This window comes from Gadus chalcogrammus, chromosome 23 (genome assembly GCF_026213295.1).
Source record: "Gadus chalcogrammus isolate NIFS_2021 chromosome 23, NIFS_Gcha_1.0, whole genome shotgun sequence".
Lineage (NCBI taxonomy): Eukaryota > Metazoa > Chordata > Actinopteri > Gadiformes > Gadidae > Gadus > Gadus chalcogrammus.
The window spans coordinates 3,323,043-3,347,749 of record NC_079434.1 but is presented as its reverse complement, the minus strand read 5'-3'; the positions used below and the strand labels follow the sequence as shown (position 1 = coordinate 3,347,749).

The window sequence follows — 24,707 nt, the reverse complement described above, 5'->3', positions numbered from 1 at the left end:
TTGTTGGTCGTGTAATGATAACGGTATGTTATTTGTGGGATGGGGGTTATGGTGGGTGGGGGGGAGACTCTAGGAACAGGCTGTTGTCCTCTGCCTCATCGGTTGGAATTGGTTGGGTGTGATCTAATCAAAGCCATAAGGCTCTGGGTGCCGAGAGTTAACAAGTGTGATTTTAACAAACACAGCGACTCTAAACCCACTTAATGGAAACACTGTACCACAGCTGTGGACGCCACGGCTTAATCTGCATAGTTTAAAGACGAAATAAACAAGGCACCCAGGTGTTCCCGGGCCACCCCTTACCCGACGGACCCCGGACACGCGTTTGTGATGCTGCGGGGCTCGTTAGTGAGAGCCGGAGGGTTGTTTTACCGAACACCCTAACAGCATTAAATGGTTCTAAACCCTCTTGCAGATTGGTGGATTAAAGGTTGACACAGCTTCTGAATCAGTAAATGTGTTTTTTGCCTCTTGTTGACCCTGGATCTTTCTTTTAAACACGCGCACATACACTGACCCAACCCCCAGGGCTCGCCTGGTGAGAGAGGTTCAGCTGGACCAGCCGGTCCCATCGGTCTGTCTGGTAGGAACGGCCCCCAGGGCCCCCCTGGACCTGCGGGAGAGAAGGGCGCACCGGTACGTTGCGTTTATGTCTTGCATTTGCATTCTTGTACTGAGCTGACCAAAGATCATGTTAGGCGTTTTGTTTTCTCACCAAATGTGTGTGTGTGTGTGTGTGTGTGTGTCCACCACTCTAGGGTGAGAAAGGTCCTCAAGGGCCCGCTGGTAGAGATGGTGTCCAGGGGCCTGTGGGTCTTCCTGGTCCCGCCGGACCCCAGGGACCCCCTGGAGAGGACGGGGACAAGGTCCGTCTGGCTAACCTTCTGTCTTTACTTTACGTTTATCTTGTCTGGCCTATTTCCTCTTTGATCGAGAATTTACAAAATTACCAAAAATACGTCTTTCAAACTTCAACAGATTGCAATCAATCTTCGTACGTCGCACCATCTGTGTCCCAAATGTGTCCCCCCCCACTGATGCTAATCCATCTTCCTAAGCAGTAGTGCGGCCAAAATGAAATTAGACTAAGTGAAAAATGAAAATACTGTTGCTTGTCTCATCTAGTCCAAACATAATGCCCAGTAGCGTTAAGTCTGTTCAGCGGCCAAACAGCGGAGATCACATCATCCCTTCTGCAGTGCTCATCAACGCACATAATGGAGACATTGATGAGCAATGGTGTTGCTTGGGTTGGCTTGGTGTTTCTTTTAAGATGTAACATTAAATGTTGACTTTTGAGCTGGAGGTCAGTGTTTAACATGATGGTTGTGTGTGTGTGTGTGTGTGTGTGTGTGTGTGTGTGCGTGTGCGTGTGCGTGTGCGTGTGCGTGTGTGTGTGTGTGTGTGTGTGTGTGTGTGTGTGTGTGTGTGTGTGCGTGTGCGTGTGCGTGTGTGTGTGTGTGTGTGTGTGTGTGTGTCTGTGTGTATTGTCTTTCCCAGGGAGAGGTTGGAGAGCCTGGACAGAAAGGAAGCAAAGCTGACAAGGGAGAGCAGGTGGGTTGTGGGTTATCACTCAGGGACCACCAACTGAAATCATGTCATAAAGTATTTAAATGAATTATTCTGCAGTGATACATCAACCATTATCTTTGTTGTGTCTTTGTTCAAACATGATTTGAATTTGATCCTTTCTTTATGTAACAACAGTTTTGTTTCTCCTCAATGTCTAGGGTCCACCCGGCCCCGCTGGTATCCAGGGGCCCCTCGGCGCCCCGGGTCCAGCTGTGAGTACCGCTGGACTGACTTCCCCAGAGCTAGCTCACGCTAACAGATGTGCTACACCGATGGCTATCGCCTCACACAGTACACCCCGGTCCCCAATGCACGCAGACACATACACACCGACTGAAGCGTGTTTAGCCTGGATGCACACGTAGGCAATCCCGTCAAACTCTGACCCAGCCGGCGCTCTGTGTGAACAGGGAGCGGACGGAGAGCCCGGCCCCAGAGGACAGCAGGGCATGTTTGGACAGAAGGGAGACGAGGGTGCGAGGGGATTCCCCGGACCCCCTGGACCCATCGGCCTACAGGTGGGTACTCATTCAGTCCCTGTGGTCCAGTTTTAATTGGAGCTGAAACTAAATAGGAAGTGAAGGTCAAAGTTCACATGTGTGTCCACTCTTCACCATGTTACGATGCCCCAAGCGTGTGCGAAGTCGACGTTAAACCAATGTTTTAATTGGTTTAGTAGTACATTATCATACTCAAAAGTTTGATGGTCAAAGGTCGCCGAAGTGGTCGATCTCATCCTGACTGGGCTCACCTTTCCATAAGAAAACCCTATGTACTGTGACTGTCTCTCTACCTTCACCTCGGTTTCTAAGTGAGCTTCAAGAGCCAGCTTTGGCTGCTCTGGTGACGTTTACGTCCAAAGTTTAAGTGAAACCAAGGGACCAGAACTCATCCTGCTATTGTTATTAATATACAAGTTGTAGTACGTGTTTATGTTCCTCTTTAATGTAAATGTTTACAACAGGTACCTTTATTCTAGCACATATCTTAACGCACAAATCGAATATCCATATTTGACCAGCGATGATGTGTCAAATTCAAATTCACACAAATTCCACGCATGCTCCTGCAGAATACACAGGCCCACCTACGCATTAACCCTGCTCACTGTATGGAGCTATATAAATGAATCTGTTATCACAACTCGACCCCGGCCTCCCAGTCTTTTCAGCTTCCTCCAGCTCCATTCAATTACATGGGCCAATGAACACATGTTCATTGGCCCATGTGTTGCTCTCTGATGAAAAATATATAAAAGTATATCCGAGAGTGGACTTGATTAATTTAATTGGCCGTGTGTGTGTGTGTGTGTGTGTGTGTGTGTGTGTGTGTGTGTGTGTGTGTGTGTGTGTGTGTGTGTGTGTGTGTGTGTGTGTGTGTGTGTGTGTGTGTGTGTGTGTGTGTGTGTGTGTCTGTGTGTGTGTGTGTGTGCGTTTGTGTCTGTGCTCGCACTCAAGCACTACATTTACACAGATTTGACCATTTCCCCTCTTCTGAACCCGGTCAAATTAAATGAAAACACCACACATAAATGTACACTTCAAAAGAACAAGCCGCATTGCCACCCTTAGCCTGATAGTCAACATTAGATTTATTTTAATACCAGCTCTCCAAAGCCACACACTAGACATGCCTATCAAAGCAATCAGAAGGGTTGGCCCTGGTGCTGGGTGTGTGTGTGTGTGTGTGTGTGTGTGTGTGTGTGTGTGTGTGTGTGTGTGTGTGTGTGTGTGTGTGTGTGTGTGTGTGTGTGTGTGTGTGTGTGTGTGTGTGTGTGTGTGTGTGTGTGGTTGGGTGTGTGTATGTGTGTGTGTGTGTGTTTGTGTGTGTGTGTGGGGGGGGGGGGTCTTGATGAAATTACACAAAGCACTGGCTCATTGTCTCAGAGTGCCATCCCCTCTCTACATTATGCACACCCAGTTCGATCGCCCATTTAATTGGTAGTAATTCCCTTTCCATTGGAAGTGAATTACATTGATTCCATTAATAGCTCCCTGGAAGCCGGCCCAGAGAAGTGGTGCTCGTCATGGAGCCCAGCTCAGGCCAACCAGTGTAATTACTGTCCCCTCTTAACGAGCCTATGCTGGGAGGATATTACCACTGATGGAAGGCTCTCAACTCACGGGGGGACAGGAAATACAAGTAGTTGGCAAGAAATGCGCTACGATTTCTTTCAGATGGCACACATGTGCTCAGAGCAGGGGGATCCTCCTCTGAAAGAAGCCATCGACCTGCCCGGCTCTTCTCTGTGCCATGTACATTTACATTTACATTACGGGCATTTAGCAGACGCTTTTATCCAGTACATTTGTCAGAAGAAGGTGAAACAATATTAGTTAATCCATTACCCGTGTGCAACAAAGATAACGAGGATAAGATGCTACACAACTAAGTACTATAACTAAGTACGACACACAATAAGTTAGTACAATATGTGCCAGGACGTACAACATACAATAAGTTTGCATGTGCAGGTATTAAAGATAAGATCTATACAGCATTGAACCGTTGGGAGTTGTTTAGACCGTAGCAGCTAATAGATTCATAAATATGAATTTAAATCAACTGTAGGTGGATTCAGGGCTGGAAGTAGACTTGACAGGCACACTTACACGCTCTGTTGAGAGACAGTACATCTCGCTGCACTAAAGAGTGATTATAACATATTCCTGCACACATTCTCTTTAACAATTTAACTATTTCAACTCAAGGCAGACATGTTCAAAATCATGACAACAGTTTTAACAAGCTCATTCAACGTTCACGTTTTATCGTGCACGTTTTAATCCTCATATCACAAATTGATTGCAAGCAGACCTGCTGAAGAGCAACATGTGAGACATTAAGCAGAGCTGTAGTGTCTCACTGTGTGCGATAGCTCACGATGCACCAATTAGTATACCTGGTTTCTGCTTCTTTGGATGAACACATCCTTTGACTTGCTTTTTTCGGTGACCACTTGCAATGTTGTTCCTGATGACAGCTTTCTGGGAATCTGTGTTTTCAAGGACTTGTGATTCATATTTTTTAACTCTTTAAAAATATATATTATTGAAGAGGTTTGTCGGAGTGCGTGTTTGTGTATGTGTGTGTGCTTATTGGTTTTGTTTGAGCATGTGTGAGATGACTCCTATGAGTTGACACTGACGACATCAAAATATCTCCTAACTTGATTAGTTTTGCCACCTGCAGCATCACTGTTTTTGGCAAACACATCTTGTAGACATTATATTTTACAGCATAGGATTAGGGCTGTGTCAGAACATGGAATCATCATGGGTTTTCTTTGTCTTTTTCTTTCCCATTTAGGATTGTAAAATATATTTTTTATAAATGTCTCAATGTATTTCGAGGTCTCATTAATACAGCCGGCCAAGTTGATTTAAATGTGACCAGGTCCAGGCCTCATTGCACAGCCAGATGTTGCCAGTACATTCAGGAAGGCTGGCATAACAAAATGCTTACATGGTCGCCTGAAGAACACCACAACACATTTAAAACCAATGTTTGCTTCTTCTTCTTCTCATCCCCAGGGTCTGCCCGGACCCCCAGGGGAGAAGGGAGAGAACGGTGACGTGGGCCCTATGGTGAGAGTTCTTCATCATGTCATTCCTCTGGTTGGCTGTCCGACCGTACCCCTGTTTGAGCCTCCTCTCATCTCCCTCTCCTCCTCCTCTTCAGGGTCCGCCTGGCCCCCCCGGTCCACGAGGTCCCCAAGGTCCCAGTGGAGCTGACGTACGTACCCCCGGACCACACGCATCACAACACGCCAGCGCCTGCTGGTCACAGGGTCAACCAGCCCCGCCACACAGGCCGCCACTCTGGGCCACCTCGTCATAATGTTCTGGAAGAGAACCCAACAATGACACAATAATGATGAGATACCAAGAAAAGTCCAACATTAAAGATAAAATACACATATGTTGTACGTGCATCCAAATGGAGAGTACGAATTTATTATTCTGCCGGGCGAGATCCGTTTAAATGCCTTGTTCATAAGCAATTGTTACATACAGTACATCATCTCACTGGTGATATGTGATCACACCACCTCTGTAGGAAGACCGGTACAGATTGGTACGCTTTGGTACACATTGCAGTTTGCTGTCTGTGATTTGCTTAAATTGTTGTGAGGCGGTCCCCGACCTGCTCCTGCTCGGTATTTGATTCCCATTTGGCTATAATATGGTCCAGTGTTTGTGGTGTGAATGTGTGAAACCTCTGGCTCAATACTTTGTGCTTCCTCTCACAGGGTGCACAAGGACCCCCTGGTGGTGTGGGCAGTATGGGCTCTGTCGGAGAGAAGGTGAGAACAGAAAACCTTTTCTGGGATTCAAGCTTTTCTCATTTTAGTTGTCCCATGCTCAGGATCCAATACCAATTATTGATACAGATTGTTACTTGATTATTTTAACAGCTACCTAATGAGAACATAAGGTCTGGGGGGGATATATATATATATATTAAGGTTATATTGCAGAGCACTATAGGTGTGAGACATTGCCAGTACCAAGTGACTGCATTTCAAAGTGACATTACCGCCTTGACAATATAACGGTTGATTTTATTATTTTTTCCACTTAATTTCACTGCCAGTTGGCAGCTGCTCCTTCATGCAAAGCAGCCTCTAGGCTGCAGAATCCCCTAGAATATGACAAGTTATTAAGGCGCACAGATCAACTATCCACCGACTTCAACAGGTCACTATTAATACGGGGTCATTAATGCTATTGCTCACGCCTAATTTCCTCGGATGTATCCCAGGATGAGGAGCACATGCATACCTAGACTAAAGTTTAGCATGAGGTCAAGTCACCAAAATGCATCTAATTGATTGATTATGAAAGCAGGTGTTGTATTACTGTATACATGCATGTGTGTGTAGGTGTCTGGGTGTTTGTTCTGACCATCACATTTCTTTGACCACAGGGTGAGCAGGGAGAGGCCGGGAACCCAGGGCCCACCGGAGAGTCCGGAGTCGGAGTAAGTCTTCCCTTCTCATTTGGACTGTGTGTGAATCCACAAGACACAACCTGTAACAAGTACCTTTACCTGCACCTGTGTGTGTGTGTGTGTGTGTGTGTGTGTGTGTGTGTGTGTGTGTGTGTGTGTGTGTGTGTGTGTGTGTGTGCCTGTGTGTGCGTGTGCGTGTGCGCGCGTGTGTGTGTGTGTCTGTGTGTGTGCGTGTGCGTGTGCGTGTGCGTGTGTCTGTGTTCATGCATTGACCAATGCAGTCATCGGTCATCCGCTGCCTGGCTGGTTACCACGCCGAACACCGTGAACCAGAACCACTTAACTATAGAAGGATACGTTTACACTAAATTGTTAGAACACTTTATCTAAAGCAAAGGTTGTCTCTCATGTCTGTGTGCGTGGGCCTCAGGAAATGAGTCATCACATCTGTCAGGAAGGAGGAACACAACAACCCATAATGGGGGTGTTTGTTGCCACTGATGTGACATTGTGTATTCACCCGAGCGAGGCTAATTGTGGTCTCAGCATGGGTCCCCCCTGCCGTCTCCCTCCTGTTCAGCACCCCACTGCCAAGAGCGTGGCTGTCCCCAGACGCTCGACATGTCGCTATAAACAGGCCGGTCCTGCTGAACGACCACTGCTGTCGCTGCCTCAGAGCCGTTTAGCGCTTAGCACGCTAGCTCTCCGCGTCTGGTTAGCGATCAGCACCGAGCTCTGACAGACTGCAGCCCTGATGGTCAGCATGGCGTGGGCAGAGTGGGGGAGTTGGCTGAAAGACATTTCACATTTTCATTCTTTGAAACTTTTAGATGCATTTATCCCCAAGCGACCTACATTGAATTGATTGTATTTCGGAACAGGAAGGGCTTAGGGGCTTACGATGGGTTGTGGACATCAGGGGCCAGAGCCACTATAATATTCTGTGAAAAAGTACATTATGGATACATACCGGATAACGTACTTTAAAAACAAAATATTTTTGCGTTTCACATCAGTGCAAACTATCAGTTCAAACGCACTGGCAAATGGCTGTGTCTTTTGATACGGTTGAGAATGTAGTCGCCTCGCTGAATGATTAAAACGATTTCTACACGTGAGGCCTTTGGAGTCGTATGGTCGTGGTGTGATAGGACGGTGTGCACTCCAGGCCGCACGGCCGTGGTGTTGGCCGCCCTTCACACGCCTCCACTGTCTTGATCTGCCATGTTACTGTTCCGTGGAGATGGGAACACCCCTACAGTGCTTTGCATCTCAATATCCCAACTGTTACATCATGAAAGTTTGTTTTGTTCAGCTTCAACTTGGCAGAATACCTGCCCCCCCCCCCCCCACCTACCCCCTTCTCCCTTCCCTTCTCTCTAAACACAGAAACACACACTCACTAATGAGATGGAGAGGGGGGAGGGGGTTTGATGGATTGCTTATTAATTTCTCCAACAGATCCCTGGTCCTAAACGCATGCCAGGCCCCAGACTAAGATGTATGAGCCGTACACCGTGAGCGCGCTGTGATGATGGCTGTATTTAGCTCCATGGCGACATCATTATCAGAGATCAGAGATATGGGTCCTGTACTTCCTGGGACAGCGGACAGGGCGGTCATCGTACGGCCTATTCTCCGATTGTTGTTCGGACTTAAAAGTGAAGAGCTCTACGGTACAAAATAAGTTACAAAACACAGCAAGGACAAAAAGTATTCTTCTTTCCATAGTCAGAGTGTTTTTCACATCAATCAATCCCCAGCCATCACACATGGACAGCCGGCAGCCTTGTGCTCGCTCGTTTCTAGGCCGTAGAGAGCTGGGCCACATCTCATGAAAGGAGATCATCGTCTTCTTTTGACGTGAGTGAGGAGGAGGCTGAGCCACTGTGTTAGCCAGGGAAGGTTATTATATCAAGGACGGATCAAGGAGTTCATGGACGTGGACAAACTCAACTCGGTTTTGCCACCTCTCTTTTGGCTAGAACAGAATTCCCTATTTATTTATTTTTAAACCTGCCTCAAAACAGCTTCCAACACTTCTGAGGAGATCGAGTCTGTGGTGATCTTGTTTGTGACAGTGGTGACTCTATGATTTCTTCCCTCCGTCACCACTCTCTGACTCTCACACACACACACACACACACACACACACACACACACACACACACACACACACACACACACACACACACACACACTAACCCTGCAGAATAAATGCAATAGGTCTCAAATCAAGTGTCTTCCTTCACCTGTCACCCAGGGACCCAAGGGTGAGAGAGGAGATAAGGGCGAGGCCGGGCCCCCGGGGTCCGCCGGACCTGCAGGGGCCAAGGGACCGCCTGGAGACGATGGCCCCAAGGGCAACCCGGTGAGTCTGAAGAACAACATCAACACATAGCCAATGAAAAGTGCAGCCATGCATACACTCTGAAGCCAATGTTGTTTGTGTTCCAACAAGGTTGTTTCCTCGAATATATTCTAAAAGCTCTTAGAGCTTTCTGCTGATGCTTTCTCCTGTGTTTTGCCGATGGATTGTCCAACGGTATTATCCACCAGCAGTTGTAATCAGGCATACTGGCACCGCGTCTTCATCACAATTATAAGCCATAGTCTTAATGACATGTGATGTATACTACGTATAATAATGAAGCGATGAAAAGTATTTCTATCTTTCGATAGCCTGCTTAAACCTTTCTGCCTAAAACAGGGACCTGTTGGATTCCCGGGAGACCCAGGCCCTCCTGGAGAGGCCGGTGTTGCTGTGAGTATCACTCTTCAAAGAACAACACACACACCCACCCACCCACACACTCACCCACCCACACACATACACACACCCACACACACACACACACACACACACACACTGACACTCTGTCTAAACACAAGTACCGAACAGTCCTTTATATACTTTTTGGGAATTGTGTTGTCACCATCTCAGGAACTGTACTTCACGCTTTTGCAGAAATAAACTAAAGTGCATCCCCCACCCCCCTTTAGGGCACGGATGGAGGACCTGGAGAGAAGGGAGAGGATGGAGAATCGGGCCAGGCTGTGAGTCGAATGCTGCATTCATTTACAATACATAAAGAAAGGGACGGAGCGGCGGAGCACTATCTCACGCTCCCAGCTGCTGCCGCGGGGCGCGGTGCCCATACACAGGACGGCCAGGAGCCAAGAGAAAAGTGTTGGAGCGAAATACCTTCGCTTCATTCACTGGAGGATGCACTGGATGTTTTGATGAACGGGATTTAAATCAGTTAAAAAATAGAATACAATTGTTATTATTAATTGTTAATAATCGGATTGCATATTATTAACGGCTTTAAGTGTAGGTGATCCATTTTTTTTAGGGTGGTCATGGCCCCTCTCCCACACTTTTGAGTGTACCCTGATATTCTCCCTGCAATCAGGTTCATTAAGAATGAGTATTAAGCGTAATAATGTTCGGCTGTGGCTCACCGGGGCTGGATGAGGCAGGCTAAACGTAGAACCATGTATATTTCATTGGGCTCGAGTGGCACTCATCCTCACTAGTGGACCCATCACACAGTTGAGCGACTCTGTAAATCCCTTTCCCTCACAAAAAGCTACTCTTGTATGCTTAAGGCCATGTTTGAGAATGTAATATTTGCCCATGTCAGGGTCCGATGATTGCCTGAATTTAACTCACAGGAGGAAGAGAAGTATTCTGGCAGGATAAATAACATTCTCCCGTTCAGCCTGTTTTATAGATGGAAAATGTACTTTGGTGTGAGTTTTATTTCTAAATGTCAGTAGCTAAGACAGTGCCCTGTCGGTAGTAAACAAAGTGCTTTGGGGGAGTTCTCGGAGCACGGTACAGGATTGTTGAACCCTGTTCTCCTGAATGTTTCCAGGGACCTCCGGGCCCATCGGGAGAGGCTGGACCACCAGGACCTCCAGGAAAGAGAGTAAGTCTAAGTGCAGCATCGGATTAGGCTTGCTTAGAGGGCCCAGGTCTTGTAAATGCTGGCGCACTGTTGGGTTGTCTTCAATATCGGCAGCAGTCGGCCAGTCACACAAACGCAGGATCATTTAAACATTAGCAAAAATGGGAATGCTAATAGGCACTACATTTGAGCAAAACTGCAAATTGTTGTTATTCAAATACAATTGTCCCACTGTTTGTTACATTTATATGTGTAAACAGTATCATAATATCATGCTATAATCTTATGATACATTTCATTTTATAGGCATTTGCATCATCTCTTTTGCCACACAATTGTTGGCAAAATTGAACAATGCACACAGATAACTTGTGTAATTTTGATTGTACCAGTTTCATTAAATGTCGAGCAGTTTAAGGGGTCAAGGTTATGGATCAATTGCAAGCTTCAACAAAAGCCACTATAAGAAAAAAATTAACATTTGTGTGTGAGGTGAAGGAAGGTGATGTGTATGGTGTGTGTGTATATGTGTTTGTTTGTCGGTGTGTGTGTGTGTGTGTAGCATGCTAGCTATTGAACTGCAATGGAATATCACAATGCCACTGCACAGATGGGGAGTCAGTTAGACAAAGCACACTTTTTGATTAAATACATATTTTGATAGAAGCCCATCGTATCAATCGTTGTTCATTATCACCCCCTGAAGCATATCCAAATAGTCGGGTCAAGTCAAGTGCATTTAATTAGCATTGTGCCTAATCACAGTTACGGTCCAAAGCACTGTCTATGGTTTGTTAAGGAACTTTGGTTTACGTGCTTTTGTAGAGTTTGTGTCTCGGGAGACTGAAAGCACACAACCCTTTTTGAAAGGCTTAGATGCCAAAGTGAAAGGCAAAGTACAAAGGATTCTCCTGCATTAAGAGTTAATGTTGCTTCCCTTTTGTGGGGCTTCTCTCTTCCATCTCTCTGGTTCTAAATGTTAAGGCCACAGAAGAGCCTCACTTCAAGCACTCCTTTGGGAGTCGAGGTATCTCAACCAGTTATCAAAAATGTCCCACATTAGGCACATTCTGGGCTGGATGATTAACATATTTCCAATATGAATAGAAGCACAAAGGGCACATGAAAAGGCGAAGCATGTGTCTGTTGTATTTCAAAGAAACGGGCCTCAATCCCAGCTCCTGAACTGCATTCCAACAGCAGGCGTCATGGGGTCGCTCTGACAGACCAACCGTGTCATGCTTTCTTAAAAAGCTAGCCAATTCACTGTCCTTATGAATGAAATTTGAATTGATGTATGTTTAGTTCTGCTATCTGAATATGCTGTGATATTAGAATGGCCAAAAGGATTATGTTAAGAAAAAGGAGCGCTATTCTAGCACACCCTGGGTTTTTGTGACAGCTCACAAAAAGATAATTGCAGGATCCCAAATAATCCTTGCATCTGACCTGACGGACTGCTCCGCTGAATACCTGTGGACCCTCAGGAAATTGTTATGCATCTCACCTCCTTTCTGCTCCCCAGCCCTTTGTACACTCCACTCATTCCACTCCACTCATTCTCAAGACATGCCTCTGACTATCTCTACTTCAGTACAACAGCTAAGGGCTGTTGCCTTTGTGTGTGTGTCTTTGTGTGTGTGTGTGTGTGTGTGTGTGTGTGTGTGTGTGTGTGTGTGTGTGTGTGTGTGTGTGTGTGTGTGTGTGTGTGTGTGTGTGTGTGTGTGTGTGTGTGTGTGTGTGTGTGTGTGTGTTTGTGTGTGTGAGTCTCTATCCATTAATTATCCATCTGCCCATCCATCTCGTCCCGTCCTCCTTTCTGTCCGAGCAGACTCAACAAGTCAGAAATAGGCTGAGCATGGACGAGTGTTTGGGCAACATGCTGACAACCAAAGCAGCACTCTTAGATACACCAACCCCGATGAGAACTAGCAGAGTAGCCCTGCGCTGCAAGTGCTCACACTTTCTCACACAGTATTTTATGGCATCGACATGTGTTAGTATTCTGTGTTATATAACACCCGCGCACGCACACACACACACACACACACACACACACACACACACACACACACACACACACACACACACACACACACACACACACAGTTGCTCTAATGCTGTGCAGAGATACTAAAGCATCTCCCTTTATTTTCCACAGGGACCCAATGGAGCTGCAGGGACCGAGGGCAGGCAAGGAGAGAAGGGCGCCAAGGTAACAGCACACAAACACACACACACACACACACACACACACACACACACACACACACACACACACACACACACACACACACACACACACACACACACAATATAAATTCAGCTAGTTAAAGCCGAATTCCCAGTTCTGCGTACAGGCTGTTTGTAAAGATCTACATCAGGCTCCAGAGACACAGTGCAGAACTTCACAGAGCTGCCTGACTTTAAACATCCACGTTAACGTGTTCACAAGGGGGAAGCGGAGCGTTTCTGGCCCCAAAGGAACAGGAACCCACAAGCAAATAATATGGAGAGAGTCCCTCTCTCCATTTAAAATAGGTTGAAAAAGCAATGTTAAAAAGGCTTTGCGAATTCATTCAAATGCACTTCAGAAAAGCTATTTGTGCGTCACTACCAACTGAAAATACAGTGTGTTGCATCCGCCGGTCGCATTGGCTTCAACCTGTCTCAGCGTAGGTCCTCCACCTTCGTCATGGCGTGGTTCAGTCGCTGACGAGCCCCCCCCGTGGAGCTTGGGGATCGTAGCATACGTGCAGAAGTGTTCTTTGGACATGATCCTTTCAACACTTAGACGTGCAGGACGTCTAAGTGTTCTTTGGACATGATCTCTTCGAGGCCACACATTACTCCGATGCGAGGATATGTCAGATTAATGTCATGTCTGGAGGAGGCAGTTTCTAGTCTTTTGAGTCTAGGTATTTTTTTTTGGGGAGGAGGGGGGGGAGCGTTATGCGGTACAACTTTAACAAGATTGTTTTAGCATAGCAACCCAGTAGGGAAAGGGGGCTAAAGCATTGCATGCATTTCTAACTTACAGGCCATTAAACCGTTGGATAATGATTAACCCACATAAAATGATATATACACTAACTAAGCATGACACTATTACACATTGTTAACATGTGTATCTTAATTCCCAGTTACCTTATTGATTTTCTCATATAACTGCATCTATCATCTCATGTATTTTCACTGCTAGATAAGTCAACACTGTGTGCTGTTTTTAAAAATGTTTTGTTACACATTTACTCTGGTGAGCTGCATCCACCTATGTTCTCTTGACACAAAGTGGATGTGACCTGTGTAGGGTGAGGCTGGATCAGAGGGGCCTGCAGGCAAGACTGGTCCGGTGGGACCCCAGGGACCCCCTGGGAAGCCTGGCCCGGAAGGTCTACGCGGAATCCCTGGCCCAGTCGTAAGTCTGAGTCATTGTCTTCTGCAGTGCGGTGTGTGCATCAATCTAGAATTTAGGAAAACACATACTCATGCACGCAGAAACACACCCTCATGCACCCACACCATCACAATCACACACACACACACGCACGCACACACACACACACACACACAGACACACACACAGGCACGCACGCACGCGCACACACACACGCGCATACACACACACACACGCACACACAAACACAAAGATACACACAAATACACACAGGCACGAACGCACACACACACACACACACACACACACACACACACACACACACACACACACACACACACACACACACACAATGTAACACACAGACCATTAGCACCTCCAAAGCATGAAAACGGAACTCATGGAATAATCCATATTCCCATTTGGCCATGTACTCTATTTTGGCATGTTTATCCCAGCACACTTTTTGCCTTAGCCCGACTATTAATCGCCATGGCCACAAGCAGGGAAATCAATGCTGGGGCTGACGTTGAAGCGAGCTATAATTTGCTTTATAATAACGCTCACCCCTGCTTGGATGGGTCCCCTCAGGGCGAACAAGGTCTCCCCGGAGCATCAGGACAGGATGGCCCCCCTGGACCCATGGTAAGGCTCCCCCTCCCGTCTCCAGTCCCTCCATCTCTCTATCACCGTTTATACTCTCTCTATGTGTGGCTCTTTTATATGTGTCGTGCTTTGATGATTTTCAGCTCACCATTTCCTCTGTCCTCAACCCCCACCCATCTTTTCATTTTGGCACCTCTTCACGTCTTTGTTTCCTTCTCTTCTACCTTCCCATCAGCCTTCATCTTTGCTCTCCACCCTTCAATCTCACCTCCCACCCTTGATGTGTCACATGGTATCTTTCAAGGCTGTCTCTCCCTTCCTTAGCCCTGCTTTCTTTCCGGCCCAACATTTATTTTCTATTTATCTACATCTGAAACCCTGAAAATAAAAGAAATATCTTCCGCCACGAACGCTGTCACACTCTTCCCCACCTTTCTACCTATGTGCTATCAAACATTCAGTCTGTGAACTCACCGAGAATCCTTTTGGCCTCAGCCATCTCTATGTGCTTCATCTGGCAGTAATCCAAGTCGTTTTTATATCGCAAAGAACACTTCCACAGAAAAGTTTCAGTACTCCACAGTACTGTCATTTTACCCCAAGGGTTGCAACCTGCACTCACGAGACACCAGACTAAACCCAACCATGGGTTTATTTACAGTGGTTAATAAATTCCAACATGAAACAATTTGTGCATCACAATGATTTGCGAATATACAGTATGTCCTAAATTTGAGCAGTTTCCTATGCCAGCAATGAAATATCAGATAGCTGCAACACAATAGCCCTCGAAGCCAGAATTACGTCAGGGAAGCAATTGCTGCCATGATGATGGATTATAAATAGTCCGCTTTTGAATTAAACTCTTGACCCAATGCCCATGGATTGCTATGTTTCATTCAATGCAGCATTAATGTACAGCTAAGCGTTCTTCAGTCAATTTATGGAAGCCAAGGTTTGCAATGCAAACATAGAAAGGGGAGCCCAAAGAGTATGGCCTTGAGATGGAGAGAGAGAGACATATATACTACTATTAACCTTAGGTTATACATAATTATCTAGGTGACCAATAGTGGCTGTATCAGCTAAAGAACCTTGATAGTGTAGAGGGTTAAATGACAGGGATTTACTGTATGACTACAAAATTGTAGTGGGATAGTGGGAAAGCGCAAGACAAATACGCAAATGCGCATTAGTCTAGAACCGCTATGTTCATATGAATTTCCACCGATGGTATCAGCGGCCTAAGACCAAGAAGTATGGCAAACACATCTTTCGTATCATCCAAACGCTTTGAGACCAGTTGTATTTTCTTCTTTTAAAGAAAATGATAGATTCCAGTGCAGCCATCTTGGTTGTTTACGTGTTGTTTATGCCTCAATGTCCCTCGTCTGTACAATGATCATATCAAAGCCCCCTAACGATAACGGGTTGTGACTGGCCCGACTCGGGCCGACCGGAAAGTCCTAACAAAAGAGCCAGAAAATGAAATCCATATTTAAATGCAATCGACAAAAACTTTTTTTCTCTTACTTTCTTTGAAAAACAGTTCCTTCCCATTATTTTTCCAATCCCCCTGTCCATCAAAGCTTCTGGTCCGGTTGTGATCCGGCCACCGGTGGGTTGGTAACATTGTTCTGTCTCTGTGTGTAGGGTCCTCCCGGCCTGCCTGGGCTGAAGGGTGACCCCGGCTCCAAGGGTGAGAAGGTGAGTCAGTCCCCCATTTCCTCACTCTCACCTTCTGCTGATTGCATTTCTCAGGTTCCCAAAACTACATTTAACCTCCACAGACAGGAGAACAAAAGGATCAGATCCATTGTGAATACCTCGGCTATGTCTCTTTTTTTGTGTGGAAATTGGAACGGAAAAAAATCACCAATGATTTGGCTGTTAAAACCCTCTGATTACCTCTCTTTGCGCGAAGAATTGCTGAATAAACGCATGAGCACATCCACTCACATGCACATGCACACACACACACACACACACACACACACACACACACACACATACACAATTTAAATGTTTTAAAAAGAGGCAAAGTTTTAACAGCACACCAACTATGCCATTTCTAATGGCTTCAAAGTAATAGCGTGGACAAATGCCTAGCTAGCGCTCACCCTCATCTTGGCAGGCTGTATTTTCCATCAGGCCAACCGTTCTTCCATTTCCTCAGATTGTGTGCAGTTCAGAGCAGGCATTTCACTAATAATGCAGAGAGATTTCTATAATAACAAGACTCCAAAGTTCCCCCCAGTCAAATACCTATTCCTATTTTTATAAGGATAAAACTTCCAGCGATGACAAATATATTATACAGACAAAATAAAGGGGACATTGTAATTATTCTCAATCGTCATTTGTATTGTTTTTCTCCCACAGGGTCATCCCGGTTTGATTGGCTTGATCGGACCCCCTGGTGAGCAGGGAGAGAAGGGAGACCGGGGTCTTCCCGGACCCCAGGGTACACCTGGAAGCAAGGGTGACGGCGTATGTCATTTATAATGATTTATTTTTGATCACTTTTTTTTTACTTTTAATTCCATGACTCTGAGATTCCATATGAGAAATTCCATGTGATGACGTTCATCTAAATCCCATTTTCCATGTATCTGCACGTCCATACCGCATTCTGTAAACATCAAGTTTTCGCCTTCTGACAGTTGGTAGGACGTGAATAAGAAATGTTGAGATGTTCTTCAAATTCCCTACCTTAAAGTGCAGTGGTTACTTCACTATGAGCTATAAGATATCCAACTTTTGACAAGCAGATGGTCGTTGACACCCATCTGCTGAGTGATTCCCAGCTGCTTGTGACTCCTGATTAAGAGACATCCCCATGATGATTTTGGTCTTTGTTTTGTTTTTGGTATGAGAAATGGGGGAACGTAGACATGAACCTGCTGGACTAGCTTCTGTAGTCCCCGCCCTCCATCATCACTCAAGCTTCATGATTTAACGCAACATGAAATATGGATTAGGGAATATGAGCTCTCGTAAAAACCACAGGCCCCCTTTTGTGGGGACGAGTCTTAACTCACTCTGCCGTGTCAGCCGCCCCCGCTTTATGGGGCCTTAAAAATAGAATGGGACATGAATCATAAAATGAAATGATGATTTCAAACCAAATCCAAAAAACCTCCTCAACGTTAAGCCTTTTAGGCTGCTTCTGTGTCTCTCTTTAGTGGACGGAGCATAGTAAAGTTCACTGTGATAATTGTGTTAACTAAAAGCGAGCTACTATTATGCCTCTGTTCAATTCAGTAAAAGAAAGTGCTCCCAATGCACCTTCCCTGCATAATTCATATCCATTCCGGTTTGAAATGTGGTAGGCTTGAAACACTCCTCGCCATCTCTTCAACAATATTATTGGAGATGGCTCAATATGTCAACACAACGTCCTTCCGCCCTATGCTGCTGACGCCTCTCCTCACGCCTTCTGATCCGTTCACAGGGCATCAGTGGATCCTCCGGCCCCCTCGGCCCCTCTGGTCCTCCAGGTCTGCCGGTAAGTTCTTCTCGCTCCATGTAATTCTTCCTTCACTGTGCATGCCCTTGACTCTCGTTCCCTGTGTGGGAGTGGAGTGGACTTGTGTGTCTAACGCCGAGCCTTTCTCTTCCCATGTCCAGGGCCCACAAGGTCCCAAAGGGTCCAAGGGTTCAGGGGTAAGTGAAACAAATGACCCGGGGGGGGAAAAGTGCCAATGCTGTGTTTTGTGTGAGTGTGTGTTTTGAAGTGTATTGTGGTCGCTATCAATGCTACTGCTAGCTGTATAAATAACATTGTGTTTTCCTTCCCAGGGTCCCGCTGGTCAGAAGGGAGACACTGGTGTGATCGGCCCCCCTGGCGCCCCTGTGAGTACTTTAGCCTGGAGTTAAGCTTTTTGGATACTGATCATAGTCTCATCTTTGAGGGAGATTTAAGTGGCATCCAAAGGGGATGAGATGTATTGCCATGTGTTTTCGGTCGTTCTTTCAAATAAAACAATGCAGTGAACTAAAAGAAGTTGAAGAAGATGGCAAATTGTGTGTTTAGGGTGGTCTATGGTTTCCTGCTCGAGAGGCAATTGGGTGAGGGTATTTGAACTAGGTGTAGTTCCTGTCAAATGCAGTACAGTAAAGTAATGACACAACTCCTTCCTGTACAGGGCCCACCCGGAGAGGTGATCCAGCCCCTTCCCATCCAGTCGCCCAAGAAGTCAAAGCGCTCCAGCGACATGCAGGCGGACGCCGCGGGCACCATCCTGGACTACGGGGAGGGCATGGAGGACATCTTCGGCTCCCTCAACAACCTCAAGCAGGACATCGAGCGCATGAAGTACCCCATGGGCACCCAGAACAACCCGGCCCGGACCTGCAAGGACCTGCAGCTCGCACACCCAGAGTTCCCAGATGGTGAGCAATAAGGGGCTGGGGGAGAGGGAGGGAGGGACACCTAGAGAGATAGACAGAGAGAGAGGGATGGAGAGGACAAGAGAAGGCAAAAAAGAGATAGGGAGAGCGAGAGAAAGACTAAGAGAGGGAGAGAAAAAAAAAGAGAGAGAGAGAGTTAGAGAGAGAGAACATTCTTACCAACGCTAGAGCAGTGTTTCTTAAGTTCGAGTTACAGGGTTCTGCCATGAAAGTTACACTAAGTAAGACTAAGACTAAGTTGGTCTCTCTAGGATCGGTGATCCTCTCTGGCGTTCTCATCATGTTCAGAGGATGGTGGTTCATACTTTACTTTCTAACCCTAGAGAGATGGGTTGAATTAAGGAGTTATCTACACAAGAGCGTCGATGGGGATGGGTTCATGAAGAGAGTTTTGGTGCCACTCGGGACCAGTGTGTTGACTATGTGGTTGGTTCTCCACAGGCGAGTACTGGATCGACCCCAACCAGGGCTGTTCTGGAGACTCCCTCAAAGTGTTCTGTAACTTCACCGCCGGAGGGGAAACCTGCATCTACCCTGATAAGAAGTCCAACGGAGTAAGGCATTTGTGTTTTCCCCTTCTAGAATAAAATATATATATATACATACAATATACATACATATACATTAACAATATTCCTAACAGCACTGTGTATGCATATGTAAATGTGGACCTATATGTGACCGACACCTATGTCATAGAATGCAGTACAATATAATAACATTTAATAAAATAAAATTGTACCATTCAATCTAGGAAAATGAAAGCACTCCATCCTCACGTACTAATCAAATGCTTCAATATGCTCATCAATGAGAGGATTTAAACGTCAGCCACAGGGCACTTCAGCTTTTTCAATTCAGTGTGTCCCTATTCGCTTCCGTAGCAGAGATGTTCACTGGGTCTGTATTGACAAAGCAATTTGTTCTTTCTATGTAGGTCAAAATATCTTCCTGGCCCAAAGAGAATCCTGGGTCGTGGTTCAGCGAATTCAAGCGTGGTAAAATAGTAAGTGTTGCTGCCGCTCCTCTGACCTTCTCCAGTGAACCTTGTAGTGATTCATGAGTTTTTGAATGGATGTATAAAGCAAAACCACATAAACCAAGGATTTCAGTTTTTTTTTTTTCGTAGTTCAACACTGCCTCTGCAAGTGACTTCTCATTCAGGGCAATTTAACCTTTTAGGACAAGACTACAAAGGAAAAAAACACTTTGGACTCTTACCTCTTGTAAAAAAAGCAAACCCGATCCCCATGTGTCTCTTCCTTAACCCAACTCAGAACTTGAGTAGCATTCAGCACCTCTAAAGGCGAAAGCATATCAACAATAGAGCTCAGACAGAACCTCGCCCTCCATTCACCAAAGAAGGGCTTGTATAATGCATGGAACAGGCTAAGCAACCGTTTGACAACCTTACGCATTTAGTCAAGATAAACACAGAAATGTTCCCCGGTGCTCTGCCAGACCCAAGCAGAGTAGCTTTCAGAAAGAGGGATTTGGGGGGTTTGCTAATCCTGTAAAGGTGTACTCACCACCTGTATCTCCCCGCAGCTTTCCTATGTGGACTCGGAGGGCAGCTCCATCAACGAGGTGCAGATGACCTTCCTCAGACTACTGACGGCGTCGGCCAGACAGAACTTCACCTACAGCTGCCACCAGTCGGTGGCGTGGCACGACCAGGCGGCCGACGGCTACAACCGGGCGCTGCGCTTCTTGGGCGCCAACGACGAGGAGATGTCCTACGAAAACAACCCGTACATCAAGGCCCTCTCAGACGGCTGCGCGGTAAGACCCCCCTCGCTGTGTGCCCATGGATGTCCATGAGGGTGTGAGTCTGCATCATATAAACCAGAGGATGGAACACCCATATGGCATTGACAATAACAGATGGTACCACAAATGACATCATAGAGATATCATATTTCTCTGATATTGCCCTTCCCTTACCTTAAGAATAATTTTCCTTAAAGGGAAACCATCACCCTTGACTATTTAGTAATCTTGACATCATGGTATGGGATGGACATTAGCATGATGCAGTACTCTGTCATATTAGAAAATAGCAAAGGTTCAACTTTATCACAAGGCACAATTGCTCCTTCATGTCGTGCTTTCAAATGTTGTGCAATTGTAATTATTTATTTTTGATGTCCAATAATGTTCATGTCTCTTAACCCTCTTGTCGGTTCCTTGCTCTGTCCCTGCAGACGAGGAAGGGCTATGGAAAGACCGTGTTGGAAATCAACACTCCCAAGATCGACCAGGTTCCCATCGTCGACCTCATGGTGACGGACTTCGGCGACCCCAACCAGAAGTTTGGCTTCGAGGTTGGACCCGTCTGCTTCCTTGGCTAAAAAACAAAAACACAAACAAGCAAACATCCACAGAAGAAGAGACAAAAAAATCAACAAAAATGAAAAAAACAAGAACTTGACGGGGCCATCAAAGAAAACTCAAAGACACTTTTTTGGTACGACCAGAACCCCACCCATAGCCCCCCTCCTTTAACCCCTCCCCTTCCTCTAACCTGACCCCCAGCCTCTAGCTCCATCTGCCCCCCCCCCCCCCCCCCCCCCCCATTACTGTTGCCACATGGAAGTATGTGTAGAGCGGGGGCAAAACACTACGTATTGCCGTGCACGCGCGTGTGTCATATATGTGTGAGTGGTGCGTATGCATAATAGTTTATGCTGCCGGAATCACGGCGATGCGTCTCGTTTTGGTTTGTTAGAGGATTTGTGTTTTATTTCATTGTGATGTGGGGGCATGGATGAAGGGATGGATGGCAGCAGAGGACGGAGAGAGGCTGAACAGGGGAGGCGGGCCGCGGGTAGTGGGGGGCGGACGGGCGGCCTCTTCTCTGGAGTATGCAGGTGCTGAATGAGAAGTGACTTCAACAGCGCTTGTTCATGAAAACAAAACACACACACACACACAGACACACACTCAAAAAACGTGTCGAGAGGTGCTAAGAGCGAAGGTGTATTTTGATAATGGAGAGTAAAAAAAAAAACTGTAATTATTATTATTTTGTACAATACTTGTTATTTCTGAATCCACTTTCAAAACTCGCATGTGTATCCAATTTTCTTTTTGTTTCCCCCCGCGCTCCTTTCATCTTAGAAGGTATTTCCAAGGGAATATACAGTATAAGTTAAAAGACATCAATAATGAATAAAATGTATAACTACGATTTAATTTGTTGTCGTTGTTCGATGAATACTGTGTTTCTTTTATGAAGCAAATAAAGAGAGCATTCAAATGAACCCCCTTCACTTCAAATTAGACTGTGGGCCCTTTGTATATATTGACTTCTCAGAGCTCACGTTGATTTGCCATGTTGTCCTCCTGCGACCCTGGGGTAAAATGAACTGAGCATCAAGTATGTATCCATCAACACCCACTAATGTTGTGATCCTGTGCTAATATTAAGCAACCATGGCATTCATTCTTCTCTTATTTAATTTTATCCGTTGTTCTTTTGGCAGTGTTTTTTATTTTCTTTGGTTGTTTACCTCAAAACTTTATTGATAACCATTAACGATGTGAGGATGTTCTTGCCCTGTATATACACCTTGGTTAAGCAATTAAGTAGATATATTTCGGCTGGAGATTTTTTTTGTAAGAGAAATCTGTCAGACGTCCTCTGTCCACATCCCTTTGTGAAGGCAACAGAAGCCCCTTTAGCGCTCCCATTTTTTGTAACTACATTGAGAAAATGTTTTATTTGTTCTTTTTATGGTTCAATTAAATATTAAAAACTGGATTCTAAACAACAATGAGCCAAATGCCTCAATGGTTTTTTCTTAACCTTTGAAGTTCTAGCTAGACTAATGTATTGTGCACCACTATGCTTTGAGTCCAAAAATATCTTATCACAATTCACAACTAAATATATTGGGCAAGTGCAATTTTATTCCTGTTCAAGAAAAAAAGATAGACTTTAGTACAAATGGAACCTGAATAAAACGTCACTTAGCGTTTCAAAATTCCATTGGATAAACTCCTTAATCTGTTTATTTTAAAAGGTACACTCTTCTGTTTAGTCCTGTATCTCATCGACGTCGCTTAATGATGAGCAAACATTCCTAGCCTTCTTGTGTGTCTGAATAAACCACACAAACAGCAGGCAGGCTCTATGTAATTGAGATAAATATATTTTCACACAACACAACACAACATAGACCAGCACCACCTGCCTCTCATCAACAAACGGTTGCATAGATATATTCAAATTAGATTCTAGTCATAAAAATGAAGTCATTCTTGAGGTGAAGCGTGAGTGTTTCGTAGGAGGATTGATTGGGGATTGGAACTCAGCCACTCTGAGGCACAAGGTTTTCCCAGCATTGCAAGGGATATTCTTTTAGACTAGATGTAGTCCTGGGCTTTCTATCCATCTCAATTTATCTTCCCTAACAATATTGCTATCCTGAGGAAAATTAGGTGCCACACTTTATTTTAGAAGACCCTGTGCATTTTCAAATGCAATGTGTCACAGTCTTATTATAATTTTATGATTTGACCCTTGTGGTAGCGGCTAGCTAATTGGGAGTCAACAATAACATGATTCTCTTTTTCATGGAATTATACACAATTTAAAACATATGGATCTTCTGGAATATTCCATTAGATCCATATGTTTTAAGTTGACACATCAACATATCAATGATTAATAAATATCAAGTTCACAGGAAATATGACAAATTCAGATGCATGCAGCCTTTAAAGCTTTCTTTCTTGGCTTGCCTGTTGCATTCACAAATGATTTCAAACAGTCCTGTTTCTTTGTGCTCTCTTGAAAGGAAAACAAGTAAAAAAAAAAAAGAAAGAAACCCAAATTAATTAACAGTGTGTGTCCCGTCGTTAGGGGAAACAAGTGCGCCCAGTGCTAGCAACATCAAGCCACACAGCCAACCAGAACTCTATGTCAAACTCCCTTGGAGTGACAAAAGAGTTTCTGTGTAATACTAATTGAAACTCTATCCAGAAGCATGACAGATTCAGATTATTTTTGTGCGGTGTTTATCTTACCTTTCTTTGTTTTTCTTTGACTCTTTGTGAAGAGACATAAACTATAATAATTGTCCACAAAAAGGACAATGAAGGTTACTCTCTATCTTTCAAAAACTGACTATTTAGCCTATTGGTAAAGAAAAACATGATACATATAGACCTACATCTATTGCTAACCGATCAAACATGTTGATGCAGAATGAATGTGGTGCGTTTTTGCTGGTTTCTCAAACAGAAAAAAAGTTTCTTTGTAACTTCTTGTTACATTTTTGATCATTTGTTCAATGCGTCTGTCCCTCTTGCTCTTTTCTCGTTTCCATTTCATTCAACATAGCACGATGGTGGCTCAGCCAAAGGAAACTAGCCCTCTCTGTGTTCTCCCAAGGCCAACATTGGGATTGGCCACCACATGCAGTCTGTTGACATCCACCATCAGCGAGGCCAACAGGAGCCAGGCAGGCGAGAATGATTGACCTTCAAGTTGTTGTGTTGACCCGGACTCGTCAGAGCGGTGGAAACAAATGATGCCATGGGTATTATAGGATCTGGATCAAGACAGGCACACACAATGCCCTAGCCCTTCAGTTTCAAACACTCTCTCGCAAACACACACACATGCACATGCAGAGGCACAGATGTGGAGGCAAGCATGCAGGCAGACACACAAACCTCTCTTTCTCTTTCTTCTACATGGGATTTCCATTTTCTTTCGTTGGTAGATTGTAATCTGGGTCATGTGACACTGAGCAGGATGAATAGATCCTGAATAACACTTTGAATTATTAGAAAGCATTAAATTGTTCTCTCAAAACAACATCAAGAACTGTATGGCTAGCTTG

The 24,707-nt window shown here is 45.2% G+C and overlaps 1 protein-coding gene across 4 annotated transcripts in view; it reads left to right on the top strand.

Annotated features, from left to right (window-relative positions):
* The window catches only part of col11a1a (collagen, type XI, alpha 1a), a 73,851-nt gene extending 52,448 nt beyond the window's left edge, over positions 1-21,403 (top strand). For all 4 annotated transcript variants that reach the window (XM_056584255.1, XM_056584254.1, XM_056584252.1 and 1 more), the window contains 26 exons: positions 529-636; positions 759-866; positions 1,501-1,554; positions 1,731-1,784; positions 1,983-2,090; positions 5,106-5,159; positions 5,254-5,307; positions 5,825-5,878; positions 6,502-6,555; positions 8,789-8,896; positions 9,236-9,289; positions 9,529-9,582; positions 10,407-10,460; positions 12,601-12,654; positions 13,750-13,857; positions 14,428-14,481; positions 16,096-16,149; positions 16,825-16,932; positions 17,897-17,950; positions 18,073-18,108; positions 18,244-18,297; positions 18,591-18,837; positions 19,297-19,409; positions 19,793-19,861; positions 20,404-20,637; positions 21,060-21,403. In XM_056584255.1, the coding sequence (XP_056440230.1) occupies positions 529-636; positions 759-866; positions 1,501-1,554; positions 1,731-1,784; positions 1,983-2,090; positions 5,106-5,159; positions 5,254-5,307; positions 5,825-5,878; positions 6,502-6,555; positions 8,789-8,896; positions 9,236-9,289; positions 9,529-9,582; positions 10,407-10,460; positions 12,601-12,654; positions 13,750-13,857; positions 14,428-14,481; positions 16,096-16,149; positions 16,825-16,932; positions 17,897-17,950; positions 18,073-18,108; positions 18,244-18,297; positions 18,591-18,837; positions 19,297-19,409; positions 19,793-19,861; positions 20,404-20,637; positions 21,060-21,206 (2,250 nt within the window). In that variant the 3' untranslated portion in view covers positions 21,207-21,403. The remainder of the gene's footprint in view (positions 1-528; positions 637-758; positions 867-1,500; positions 1,555-1,730; positions 1,785-1,982; positions 2,091-5,105; positions 5,160-5,253; positions 5,308-5,824; positions 5,879-6,501; positions 6,556-8,788; positions 8,897-9,235; positions 9,290-9,528; positions 9,583-10,406; positions 10,461-12,600; positions 12,655-13,749; positions 13,858-14,427; positions 14,482-16,095; positions 16,150-16,824; positions 16,933-17,896; positions 17,951-18,072; positions 18,109-18,243; positions 18,298-18,590; positions 18,838-19,296; positions 19,410-19,792; positions 19,862-20,403; positions 20,638-21,059) is intronic.
* Positions 21,404-24,707: the final 3,304 nt, after the last annotated feature.